At 36.0% G+C, this 13783-nt stretch overlaps 1 protein-coding gene across 1 annotated transcript in view; it reads right to left on the minus strand.

Annotated features, from left to right (window-relative positions):
• MED13 (mediator complex subunit 13) overlaps window positions 1-13783 on the minus strand; it is a 97185-nt gene that overhangs the window by 48702 nt on the left and 34700 nt on the right. The window contains exon 9 of the mRNA XM_070390561.1: window positions 4681-5364. Coding sequence (XP_070246662.1) covers window positions 4681-5364 — 684 coding nt within the window. The remainder of the gene's footprint in view (window positions 1-4680; window positions 5365-13783) is intronic.

Raw genomic sequence — 13783 nt, forward strand, 5'->3', positions numbered from 1 at the left:
AAAATATAGAATACTTCTACAAAGAATTTAAGAAGATTGTTTAAATGCCATTAAGGAAGTTTAACAGTAATTTAGGGTATTTATAATTCTTTTTAGAGAATTTATTTTTAATCATAAGGGACATCATCTGACTCTGTCAACTGGCTTTGCCATTTACTGTAAGGAGATGACCAGTCCTCATGATTTCCCATCTCAAGTGATATTAAGAGCAGGCACTTGAATTAATAAGTTATTTCAACAAGATCTCTTTAACTGTGAGAAAAAATAACTTTTGTTTCAGCACAATACAAACACAGAAGACCATGCCAGGTATTTTACTGTGGTTTGGAGAGACAGAGTATGGGAGAGCTCTCACGTGAAACTAATCATTAAACATGGTTAGCATATCTAATATAATAACTTATTCTAGATTTCTATTTCTGTTAAAAGTTATTCATGACATTAAAGGATCTCAACATGACTAACATTTCAGGCTGGAGAATAATTTCTTGTTGTACGGGATAATCCTATACATTGTAAGATATTTAGCAGCATCCCTGGCCTCTACCTATCAGATGGCAGTAGCACACTCCCGGTCGTGACAATCTCTCTCTAGACACTGCCAAATGTTACCTGGGAGGGGGGTGTGTGTGGTGTCTGTGTATCAGATGCCAGTTGACACTGCCAAATGTCACCTGTGTGTGTGTGTGTGTATCAGATGTCAGTAGGACACTTTCGGTCGTGACAAACAATCTACCTCTAGACACTGCCAAATGTCACCTGGGAGGGGTGTGTGTGGTGTGTGTAACAGACGTCTGTCAGCAGCACACTCCCGGTCATGATTAACAACCTGTGTATGTGTTTATGCTGAAAGAACACAGTAGTACACAAGACAAAATCCTTACCCTCATAGAGTTTACATTCTAATGGGGGAAGAGACCATTAACAAATATGCAATTTCAGGTAATTTTATATATATATATATACACATATACGTATACACGGAAAACAGGAAGAAAGCAGTTCACAGGATAGGCAGTCACTTAGGGATTAAAGAGAAGCCACAGTTTAGTTACAGTGGTCAAGGAAATACTTCCTGAGAAGGTAAATTTTGAGTTCGACTGAACAAAAAGGAGTGAGCTGTCCCCTCTCCCCCACTGCCCCATAATGCAGTTCTAAAGGCCTTGAGGAATGACCTTAGCTTTCTGACAGAACAGCAAGAAAGCCGACGTGGTTAAGTCAGGAAGCAAATAGGAGAGTAGTAAACACAAGTGAAGAACCAGGTATGCAGGAGATTGTGTAGAAACCTTACAGATGAGGAAAAGACTATGGATTTTATTCTAATGTAAAGGGGAACTACTTGTTTCCAACATATCAGTTGTTTTCAAGAGAACTGTTGACTAATTCAGTAATTAAGTTAGTCGTCTTCCATGATCATAAGGATATCCTAAAGTCCCTCAATTTTAAATTAATTTTAATTTTAAAAAAAGTCATACTAGTATGCTTTTACAATTCAAAGTGCTAGACAAAGCACACATTTATATCTATTAAAATAATAATCAAGGAACTTTAAAAGAAAATACATCTCTGCAGGGAAAATGAGAGGTTATAAATGGATCGGGCATTTTACTTTATCTCAGGGAAGCTCAAAAATCAATGAAACACGAGCAAAATGAAAAAAAAGAAAAAAAAAAATCAATGAAACACTGTAGAGAAAGTTCATAGCTTAGAATATGCAAGAGGGGGCTAAAGGCAAACTACATTAACAACAGGAGGGCCAAACTGCCTAAAAACCAGAGAAAACTTCTACTTTTATCTCTAGAAAGAAATGAAAAAGCTGAAAATGGAGAAACAGAAAGTGTTCCTTTTAAAAAATAACCATTTTTTAAATTGAAGCATAGTTTATTTACAATGTTCTATTACTTTCAGGTGTATAGTGATTCTGTTTTGTGTGTGTGTGTGTATACATTATTTTTCAGATTCTTTTCTATTACAGGTTATTACAAGACACTGTAATATAGTTCCCTGTGCTATACAGCAGGTCTTTGTTGTTTATCTATTTTATATATACTAGTATGGATATGTTAATCTCAAACTCCTAGTTTATCCCCCTCCTCTACCCCCACCCCAGTCCTGAAAGGGTTCCTTTTCTAAGAAAAATGAATAAATAACCTGCTGAAGGCACAAGATTTGTCATTCTTTTTATCCTGAAAGTTTAGGTATAAGGCCTCTGCTCCAAAACATCCACTACCCCACTACCATAAAGTGTTTAGAACTGATACACAATTGATACTGAAATATTTATTGAATGAGTAAGTCCTGCCAATTGACAAGGTTCTATCTTTACACACAAATTTCCACTCAGCTTCTCTATTCCCTCATTCTAAAATGTGTAAGATGAGGAGCTTCCCTGGTGATCCAGAGGCTAAGACTCTGCACTTCCAATGCAGGGGGCATGGGTTTGATCTCTGATCAGGGAACTAGGATCCCATATGCTGCAGAGCCAAAACAAATAAATAAAATGTGTAAGATTAAACAATAATATGATGAGAATCAGTATAGTAAAGAAAAAGAAAAAAAAAAAAAAAGAAAAGACCAAAACAAAATACTTCTAAAGGAAAAAAAAGTTACAGGACATTTAACAAGGGGTGCTATTATTTTTAATTTAGAAATTAAAAACACATGAATAATAAATATTAAAACTGTAAGAAAAGAGCTAGAAGTTGAGGAATCCTCTCAGGAAAAAAAAAAAGAGAGAGAGAAAATATAAAAGTTCAACATCTGAATTCTACAAATTCCACAGAGAAGAGAGGAAAAAACAAAGACATTATCCAAGAAAAAAGTAACTTCCAGTAATGGGACAAAAAAAAAAAAAAAAACTTCAAATTAAACCAGCCCTCCTCAAAAGTTCAGTACAAGGAATGAATGAAAATATCACATTTATAAGTGCGCGTGTGCGTGTGTATATATATACACATACACGTATTCTTGTGAAATTTTAACATTCTAAGCAAAAGATCCCAAAAAATTTCACTGACGACAGAGAAGAAAATGAAATCTCTGCACACTACTTGGCCTTGTATTGATAAATAGGTAGATAGTTTTAATGACTATAATAGTAAAATGAATATAATGGTTTTCACATTAAAAAAAAACACCAACTGATTCACTTTGCTGTACACGTGAAATTAACACGACACTGTAAATCAACTATACTCCAATAAAAAATTAGGGGGAAAAACCCTACTATAGATACAAATGCAAAAAGCTGTGGGACTGATGATAATCAGAACAACAGAGAAAGTAAAGGGAGAACTAAAAATAAGATCATTTTTGCCCCAAAGTACATCATACATAACATGTACCTATGACATACTTTGTGGACAAAGAAAGCAGACCACAGAACAGAGGAAGGTATTTGTAGTACATATAACTAACACAAGAGTAACAACCAGAAGATACAAAGAATAAATCGGGGTGGGAGGGAGATGAAAGACCAAAAATGGACTAAAAATTATATCCAAAGTATATATAACTAATATAAGATTAACAACCAGAATATGAAAGGAATAAATCAGGGGGAAAAAAGAAAATAGACTAAAATATGATATACAGTATAGGCCCATAAACACTTAAGTGCTGCTTAACCTGACCCCACTCCAGTACTCTTGCCTGGAGAATCCCATGGACAGAGGAGCCTGGTGGGCTGCAGTCTGTGGGGCCGCTAAGAGTCGGACACGACTGAGCGACTTCACTTTCACTTTTCACTTTGACGCATTGGAGAAGGAAATGGCAACCCACTCCAGTGTTCTTGCCTGGAGAATCCCAGGGACGGGGGAGCCTGGTGGGCTGCCGTTTATGGGGTCCCACAGAGTCAGACACGACTGAAGCGACTTAGCAGCAACCTTACTAGGAAACTGTAAAACATATAGTAAGACAATAATATGCCATTCTGCATGCAGCAGACTAGAAAATTAAAAGTCTCTTAATACCAAGTACTGAGGAAAATGTAGAATAGCTATTCTCATACTCTGCTGTTTGATGAGAGTGTAAACTAGTATAGTTTAGAAAGTAATTTGGCAACAACCTTTAATGCTGAATATCAATATACGCCATGGCGCAGCAATTCCACTTTTTGTTATATTCCCTAGAGGAATTCTTACATACAAGTGTACAAGGAAATGTGTACAAAAAAATTCACTGCTACATCTTTTGTGAAAAACTGAAAATAATCAACATGCCATCTCAAGAGAGTAGATAAATTGTGTAAATTTTGGCTAATATATTCATAACAAAGAAAATACTTGAAAGCAAGTGAAATTAATTAACTAGAGCCACATGTCTAAAAACATGTAGAGAACTGATAAATACCAAATTCAGGATAGTGGAAGAAAGAATTAGAGGAAAAATAATAGTATACAAAAGTGCTAATTGCATGTAAAATCCTTAAGTTGGCTGATGGATCAACTTAGTTGATGGATAAACGTTATTATTTTCTCTGCTTTTTTTGTGACTAAAATATTTCATAATAAAGAGGTCCCCTGAGGAAAAAATACAGTAGAGAAATTATCCAAAATTAATACTCAACTACTGAAAGGATTTATTATTGTAAATCAAACCCTGAAACCATTCTGGTGTCTATTAAGAACTTACATCATTTCCACCCTTAAATTTTAATTGACTATTAAAAAAAATACATACTCTGTAACTGATGTTACACTTTCCTGTCCAAAAGGTCCAACTGGATCATCCTTGAATTTATCACTTGGAAGTTGAGGTGGTAAAAACTCTAAATCTTTTTTCTTTGGGACCTTGTAATACTTCCAGGCTATATTAGCTTCATCTTCTTCCAAGTTTACTGCTGTACCAACATATATTGTAGGTTCTACAGCTTCCTGGAATTGAGCTGGGAAAGACTGGGATAAACTGTCTATCCCATCTTCCACTGGTTTAGAAGGAATCAAGGGATCCGGTGTTGGCATTTGATAAAAGTGTTGACTTTGTGGAGTTGAGGGTGTTTTAGTCACTCCTTCATCAACCACATCACAGGGGTGAGGACTAAGTGGGGGTGGTTGAGGTGAATTTGCCATTTCAGTGCCATGCATTTGAGGAGTCTTTGCTACATCATTAGTTCGGATATTTGTAAATCTCACTTGACTGTCTGGAGCAGAGATCACAAGTCTTTGGCTGGCTGAATCTGTGTCCATGCCAACATCATCACTAACAGATACACGATGGTGAAAAGGAGTCAAGGGGCGTTTTTGTGGTTTTTCACTCTTTTCTTGCTTTTCATTGGTCTTGTGCTTCGGAAGTACTTGTTGTTGCTGACTTAAAGATGGTGCCTGTCCTTGTTGTCCAGGATTTCTAGGTTTGAGATTTTTGTGTCTGAAAAGTTAAAAGAAAGGTGTATTAATAGCATAACTATTGTATCAAAGTATATAAGTTAATAGTATTAGAAATTTCACATGTCATTTGTTTTTCATACATAATCCTAAAAATTATTTAAATTTACATAGGAAAATTCTCTTTAGTGGCCTAAAACTAAGACCATGTAGAAAACTTTATAAAAGTCAATTCTCTCATGCTCACTTAATATGTAATCAGATAGGCAAAGGTGATTTGCCTTACATAATTTAAGTATCTTAGTATTTGAATATAGAGATAAGAGTCTAGTTAAGATAAAAAGGTATAAAATAGACTCAAATCTATCCATTTAACCCTCTCCACTGAGGGAACATACTGAGATACCCTTCTGTGCAGAGCCTGGGACCTCTTATTGTACAGGAAGGGAAAAAAGCATGAAAGTTAAAACTGCAGTTATGCTGAAACGACACAAGAGAAACCCATTATTACCATGACCAAAATCAAAGACACTGTAAGAAAACAAAATCATAGAACAAAATTCCTTAAGAAAACAAATGTACTTGGTGATTACATAGTTGTATATATTTGTCAGAACTCAAAACTGCCCACCTGAGAAGGGTGAGTGTTAGTTACTCTATTAAAATTATACCTCAATAAATTTCACTTGAAAAAAAAAAAAAAAACCACAGATGTAAATCAGTAACAAAAGATAAGCAATTGAGAAATGCATAAATTAAGAACACATCATAATCAAATGGGATTTGCACCATGAATGTAAGGTGTAACATTCATAAGAAAAAAAAAACAGTATTGTTCATCATATTAATAAAACAAAACCATATGATTATCTCAATAAATACAGAAAAAACATGACAAAATTCAATACTTATTCATATATTCATATAAAAAGATTCGGCTAGCAAGTACTAGAATTTAATCCAATAAAGTTCTGTTCAATTCAGCTGCTCAGTTGCGTCCGACACTTTGCAACCCCATGGACCGCAGCATGCTAGGCCTCCCTGTCCATCACCAACTCCCAGTTTACTCAAACTCATGTCCAGTGAGTCAGTGAGGCCATCCAACCATCTCATCCTGTTATCCCCTTCTCCTTCCGCCTTCAATCTTTCCCATCATCAGGGTCTTTTCAAATGAATGAGTTCTTCATATCAGGTGGCCAAAGTACTGGAGTTTCAGCTTCAGCATCAGTCTTTCCAATTAATATTCAGGACTGATTGCCCTTAGGATGGTCTGGCTGGATCACAGTGCAGTCCAAGGGACTCTCATGAGTCTTCTTGAACAACACAGTCCAAAGCATCAATTCTTTGGTGCTCAGCTTTCTTTATGGTCCAACTCTCACATCCATACATGACCACTGGAAAAAAAATAGCCTTGACTAGATGGACCTTTGTTGGCAAAGTAATGTCTCTGCTTTTTAATATGTTGTCTAGGTTGGTCACAACTTTTCTTCCAAGGAGCAAGTGTCTTTTAATTTCATGGCTACAGTCACCATCTGCAGTAATTTTGAGCCCCCCAAAATAAAGTCTGTCACTGTTTCCTGTTTCCCCATCTATTTGCCAGGAAATGATGGGACCAGATGCCATGATCTTAGTTTTCTGAATGTTGAGTTTTAAACCAACTTTTTCTACTCCTACACTTTCATCAAGAGGCTCTCTAGTTCTTCTTCACTTTCTGCCATAAGGGTGGTGTCATCTGCATATCTAAGGTTATTGATATTTCTCCCGGCAATCTTGATTCCAGCTTGTGCTTCTTCCAGCCCAACATTTCGCATGATGTACTCTGTACAGAAGTTAAATAAGTAGGGTGACAATATACAGCCTTGACGTACTCCTTTCCCTACTTGGAACCAGTCTGTTGTTCCATGTCCAGTTCTAACTGTTGCTTCTTGACCTGCATACAGACTTCTCAGGAGGCAGGTCAAGTGGTCTGGTATTCCCATCTCTTTCAGAATTTTCCATAGTTAATTGTGATCCACACAGTCAAAGGCTTTGGCATAGTCAATAAAGCAGAAATAGATGTTTTCCTGGAACTCTCTTGCTTTTTCGATGATCCAATGGATGTTGGCAATTTGATCTCTGGTTCCTCTGCCTTTTCTAAAACCAGCTTCAACAGCTGGAAGTTCACGGTTCATGTACTGTTGAAGCCTGGTGTGGAGAATATTGAGTATTACTTTACTAGCGTGTGAGATGAGTGCAATTATGAAGAGTTTGAGCATTCTATGGCATTGCCTTTCTTTGGGATTGGAATGAAAACTGACCTTTTCCAGTCCTATGGCCACTGCTGAGTTTTCCAAATTTGCTGGCATATTGAGTGCAGCACTTTCACAGCATCATCTTTCAGGATTTGAAAGAGCTCAACTGGAATTCCATCACCTCCACTAGTTTTGTTCATAGTGATGCTTCCTAGGTTGACTTGACTTCACATTCCAGGATGTCTGGCTCTCTAGGTGAGTGATCATACCATCGTAATTATCTGGGTCATGAAGTTCTTTTTTGTATAGTTCTTCTGTGTATTCTTGCTACCTCTTCTTAATATCTTTTGCTTCTGTTAGGTCCGTACCATTTCTGTCCTTTATTGCACCCATTTTTGAATGAAATGTTCCCTTGGTATCTCTAATTTTCTTGAAGAGATCTCTAGTCTTTCCCATTCTGTTGTTTTCCTCTATTTCGTGGCATTAATCACTGAGGAAGGCTTTCTTATCCCTCCTTGCTATTCTTTGGATCTCTGCATTCAAATGGGTGTATCTTTCCTTTTCTCCTTTGCCTTTCACTTCTCTTATTTTCACAGCTATTTGTAAGGCCTCCTCAAACAACCATTTTGCCTTTTTGTATTTTCTTCTTAGGGACGTCTTGATCCCTGCCTTCTATACAATGTCATGAACCTCTGTCCATAGTCCTTCAGGCACTCTATCAGAGCTAATCCCTTGAATCTATTTCTCACTTCCACTGTATAATCATAAGGGATGTGATTTAGGTTATACCTGCATGATCTAGTGCTTTTCTCTACTTTCTTCATTTTGAAGTCTAATTTGGCAATAAGGAGATCATGATCTGAGCCACAGTCAGCTCCTGGTCTTATTTTTGCCTACCGTATAGAGCTTCTCCATCATTGGCTGCAAAAAATACAATCAATCTAATTTCGGTGTTGACCATATGGCGATGTCCATGTGTAGAGTCTTTTCTTGTGTTGTTGGAAGAGGGTGTTTGCTATGACCAGTGTGTTCTCTTGGCAAAACTCTATTAGCCTTTGCCCTGCTTCATTCTGTACTCCAAGGCCAAATTTGCCTGTTACTCCAGGTGTTTCTTGACTTCCTACTTTTGCATTCCAGTCCCCTATAATGAAAAGGACATCTTTTGGGGGTGTTAGTTCTAGAAGATCTTGTAGGTCTTCATGGAACCATTCAACTTCAGCTTCTTCAGCGTTACTGGCTGGGGCATAGACTTGGATTACCATGATATTGAATGGTCTGCCTTGGAAACGAACAGAGACCATTCTGTCATTTTTGAGACTGCATCCAAATACTACATTTTGGACTCTTTTGTTGACTATGATGGCTACTCCATTTCTTCTAAGGATTCTTGCCCCCAGTAGTAGATAAAATGGTCATCTGAGTTAAATTCCCTCATTCCAGTCCATTTGAGTTCGTTGATTCCTAAAATGTTGATGTTTACTCTTGTCATCTCCTATTTGACCACTTCCAGTTTGCCTTGATTCATGGATCTAACATTCCAGGTTCCTATGCAATAATTGCCCTTTACAGCATCGGACTTGACTTTCGTCACCCGTCACGTCCATAACTGGGTGTTTTTTTTTTTTTTGGCTCCATCTCTTCATTCTTTCTAGAGTTATTTTTCCACTGAACTCCAGTAGTATATTGGGCACCTACTGACCTGGGGAGTTCATCTTTCAGTGTCCTATCTTTTTGACTTTTCATGCTGTTCATGGGGTTCTCAAGGCAAAAATACTGAAGTGGTTTGCCATTCCCTTCTCCAATGGACCATATTTTGTCAGAACTCTCTAATCCAATAAAAAACATCTATTAAAAAACTCCTGGAGAAGAAAATGGCAACTCACTCCAGTATTCTTGCCTGGAGATCCCACAGACAGAGGAGCCATGGGGTCGCTAGAGTCAGACATGACTTAGCGACTAAACTACAACTAGTAGAAGAAAAACTGTCTTTATTCACAGAACACATGGTTAGAACTTTACAATGAAGGCATTAGGCTGATCACCACCTTCTCAATCTTAACATTATTAAAAGTGGGAAAACCAGGCACATGTCTCCTCTGATGTGACACCATACAAAGCAACACAACACTACCTATGAAATATTCTCACCAAAAATATTAAACCTGAATCTCACTAAGCCTCTAAATCAGTAGCGCCCAAAAGAATTTTCTGTGATGACAGAAATGTTATGTGGCTGCTGCAGATTTAAAATGATACTTATGCAATGGAGGGACTAAATTTTTAATTTTATTTAAAACCAGTTACTTTAAATAGCCACTCGTGGTTACAAACATAGCTAGCTAGTATTGGAGGGTATGGCTCTAGAGCTACCTTCCATTTTCAGAAATACAAGGAATAAAGAACAAGTTAAAATATATGACAAACTGAGAAAATTTGTAATGTGGGACATTCTAGAGAACAACTTTTCTAGTTTCTCCAACCAAGTCCATGTCATAAAAGGGGGAAGAGGACTACAAGAGAGACCTGGAAAACTTAATATCAATTCTACATTCCTTGTTTGAATCCTGGAAGTCAAACTAAACACAAAAAGATATTTCTGAGACAAATCTATATAAAGTATCAGATGACACCAATAACATGCAGTTTCTTTTATCAGATATGATAATGGAATTATGTAAGAAAATACTGACTTTTTTTAAGAGTTGCATGCTGGAGTAGGAGTGAAATGAAGATACTTGAGATCTGCTTTAAAAACCTTCAGCAAGAGTGCAGCTTTGAGGACTAGCCAAATAAAGCATTATATCAACAGTATTATAGAGTACTATGAACTTGAAAAAACAAAGTGGAAACTATGTGCTGACAAGGAAAGATACGCAGGATAACTGTTTTTCTAAAAAGCAAGTTAGACAACAGTATACATAGCATGATTCCTTTTGAAGAAATGAAAGCAAGCAGGCAGATCTACATACATACATAAGAGGGAGAACTTGTCATTTTAATTTTTATATAGATATGCATTATTAATAGCATTTAAAATTTTAATAAAATTATTGGCTATTAAAAAAATGAACAGTAGTTCTTACCCAATGTTAAGAATAATCCCTTCTCTACCTACCCCCTCTTTGAATATTTTCAACAACAAGGACCACATTACCTTATGAGGAAATGCATTCCATCATCAAATAGCTCTAGTTGTTAGAAAATTATACTGAAATAGAAACTTGTCTTTTCTATGCCAGACATTCATATATGTGTGTGTGTGTGTGTGTATATATATATATATATGCGCATTTTTCCTATACCCAGGTATTAGTCTTATATTGAACTCTATTTCTAAAGCTGTCCTGCCAAGAATGGTATCCAAAGTCACACATGCCTTATAATGTAAAACATACTTTAATTTTTAAAGACATTTATGAAAGAATGTCAACTATCTAAAATTTTTTTTTTTTTCTTTTCAAAATACAGTTGATTTCTATAAAAGTATTTTACTCATGTTAATTTGTACTGGGCTTATTATTTTTTTAAATAAACTAAGCAGTGCTTTAAAATTTCTCTAAAATTATATAAACAGACATGTTGTTTATTCTTTTGTGACCCCATAAACTAAATAACCCACTAGGTTCCTCAGTTCATGGAATTTCCCAGGCAAGAATCCTGGAATGGGTTGCCACTTCCTTCTCCAGGGGATCTTCCCAATTGAGGGACTGAACTCACATCTCCTGTATTGGGAGGTGCATTCTTTACCACTAAACCACCAGGGAAGCCCCATAAACAGACATAACCCATATAAATGAAAGCACATTCAGAGCCTCTGTAACTTTTAAGAGTGTAAATGAGTTCTGAAACCAAAAATTTAAGAATTCATCAAGTTATGCAAGGCACTAAGGAGAGAAACAATCTCTAATAATCTAAGGTGTCCCAAGTATACCAGGGATACAAAAAGTATCCTTCTGTGAGGCTAAGAACTATTAATCTGAGCTATATAAGAACAGCAGTGGCTCTCCAAAACTTTGGTAACATCAAATCATAGTCCCTTTCTTCTATATAGATAGACCTTTGCCTAAAAAGTCTAATCTTTAGAGACAAGTGAATTTCACACTAAAAGTCAACAAAGGGGAAATTTTTCTAAAAAAGAAACTGTCCTGAAAGTACAATCCAACAAAATGATTCCTTTAGATTATGTTTCCTACTGACTGAAGTTCCTAGTATTTCAATGTTAATATCTAAAATAATTGCATCACTTTCTACTTATATAGCTTGCTAAAGTTTAATTTTCTTATGCACATTCCACCAGACTAAAGCCTAATAACCATAAATGTGTAATTTTTAATCTCACTAATAACTAAAAAAAATGCCAATTAAAATAATGTTATGTTTTTCATGTTTTATGTTTTATTATAATGGGAAAAAAATAATTTTAAGGGCAGTTCTCAGATCAGTGAAAGCACAAGAAAAACCAATACCTTTGTATGTAAAAAGTGGAAGTAAAACTGGTAGTCCTTCTGAAGTCAAAACAAAAGTATTTAAAAAGGTCCCCTCACCCACAACTGTCTATCACATCACCCACCTAATTTTATTTCCTTCTTAGCACTCATCACTCATCAATTTTAGATTAAGAATTCTTTTTGAAAACAAATTAATTATTTGCCCCTCCCCTTAGCATGCAGGCTTCATAAGAGGAGAAGCCCTGTTCACTAATGTATCCTGAACCTTGGACATCATCTATCACTGAGTGTTTCCAAAAAAAAAAAAAAAGACCTAGCAAGTAATTGATAGTCACAAAATTGTTATTTTACTTTTAAAAAGTTAAACACAAGCTAAAAACTTTTGCAAACAACCTATTTGCCCATCAATCCTAGAATGATTAAAAACACTATGATACCTATATTCAGTAGAATATCAAGAAGTTTTTTAAAACAGTAAGGCAGAGTCACAAGTAACTAGAATGAAGAGATTGCAGGCACATTAAGTGAAAAAATAAGTTGCTAAATACTTCGGTATTATGTTTTCGTGTTGGGAGGAAAAACATATATACACACAAAATTACACACACACACACACAAAAGAATAATACTTAACTGGCAAGTAATTATTTCTAGTGAGAAGAGAGTAGGATTTGGAAAGAGAGAGCACTCAAGAGGTACTTCAGCTCTATTTATATAATTTAAATTCTTAAAAATCACATATACTCATGCAAACTGCTTATATAACTATGCAACTTTTTTTTCAAATCAATTTCCAAGAGAAAGGTCCAGTCCTATCTTTCACACAGAGTTAACTTACTACAGAGAATCATTTACAAAAAAAAAACACAGGAAAATGAGGTAACAGAGAAAGTAGTAACAGCAGGGAGCTTCAATCACTACTATGACTGAAAGGACAATAAGATGATGTAGTCCCATCAGATCACAAAAGCCTGGGACGATGCTAGAACCACAGCAGGAACTACCTAATGGAAACTGGGACCAGGGAAGAACCAGCTGATAAAGGGACACAGCTGTTGCTGGAGCTGGCTCAAAAAAGGGGTGGGGAAATACCCTGGTTTCTTCCAATCTTAAGATTACAACTAATCTTCTGTTAGTGCCTCCAACTAGTCAATTCCAAAAAACAAGTGAGCCTAATCAATCATCATGCTGTACATCTTAAAGTCATACAGTATCACTGTCAATTATATCACAATAAAGTTGGGAGGGGAAACCAACAAAACATGTTGAAAGCAAGGAAGCCTACAAAATGTAATTCCCTGCAATACAGAATAGGGCAGGGAAAAGATACGGATAGATTTGATAATAAGCTCGTTGACTGGCACAGTCAGTTATCAGTGTATGCCCTACTTCTGATATTCTATGGCAGGAGAGGACTCACACATATGGTGGCTCAAAGTCCATTTCAAGCCTTACTTAAGTAAAAAAGAACCAGATTTGGGGGGAGGGGCAGGGGTAGAGCAGGAATCTAAAGTACAAAATGCAATAGTAAAAAAGTAAATGATTAGAAACACTATTTACTAGATGGGTAAAATTACCAAAGTTAGTCAAATACATAGATTATATCAAATTTCACCATATGAAATCTCTGTATTCTGGAGGAATTTCTGGAAATCTGAGACAAAGTATGTCTTTAAAAATAAAAGTTTAGCTTAGAGACCAAGAATTAACACTTATGTTTACCAATGTGAACTTTGAGTGTCTTCCTCTAAAACTATTCTAGGCAAATAGCCTTAAAACCTAA

The sequence above is a fragment of the Bos mutus genome, chromosome 19 (assembly GCF_027580195.1).
Source record: "Bos mutus isolate GX-2022 chromosome 19, NWIPB_WYAK_1.1, whole genome shotgun sequence".
NCBI lineage: Eukaryota > Metazoa > Chordata > Mammalia > Artiodactyla > Bovidae > Bos > Bos mutus.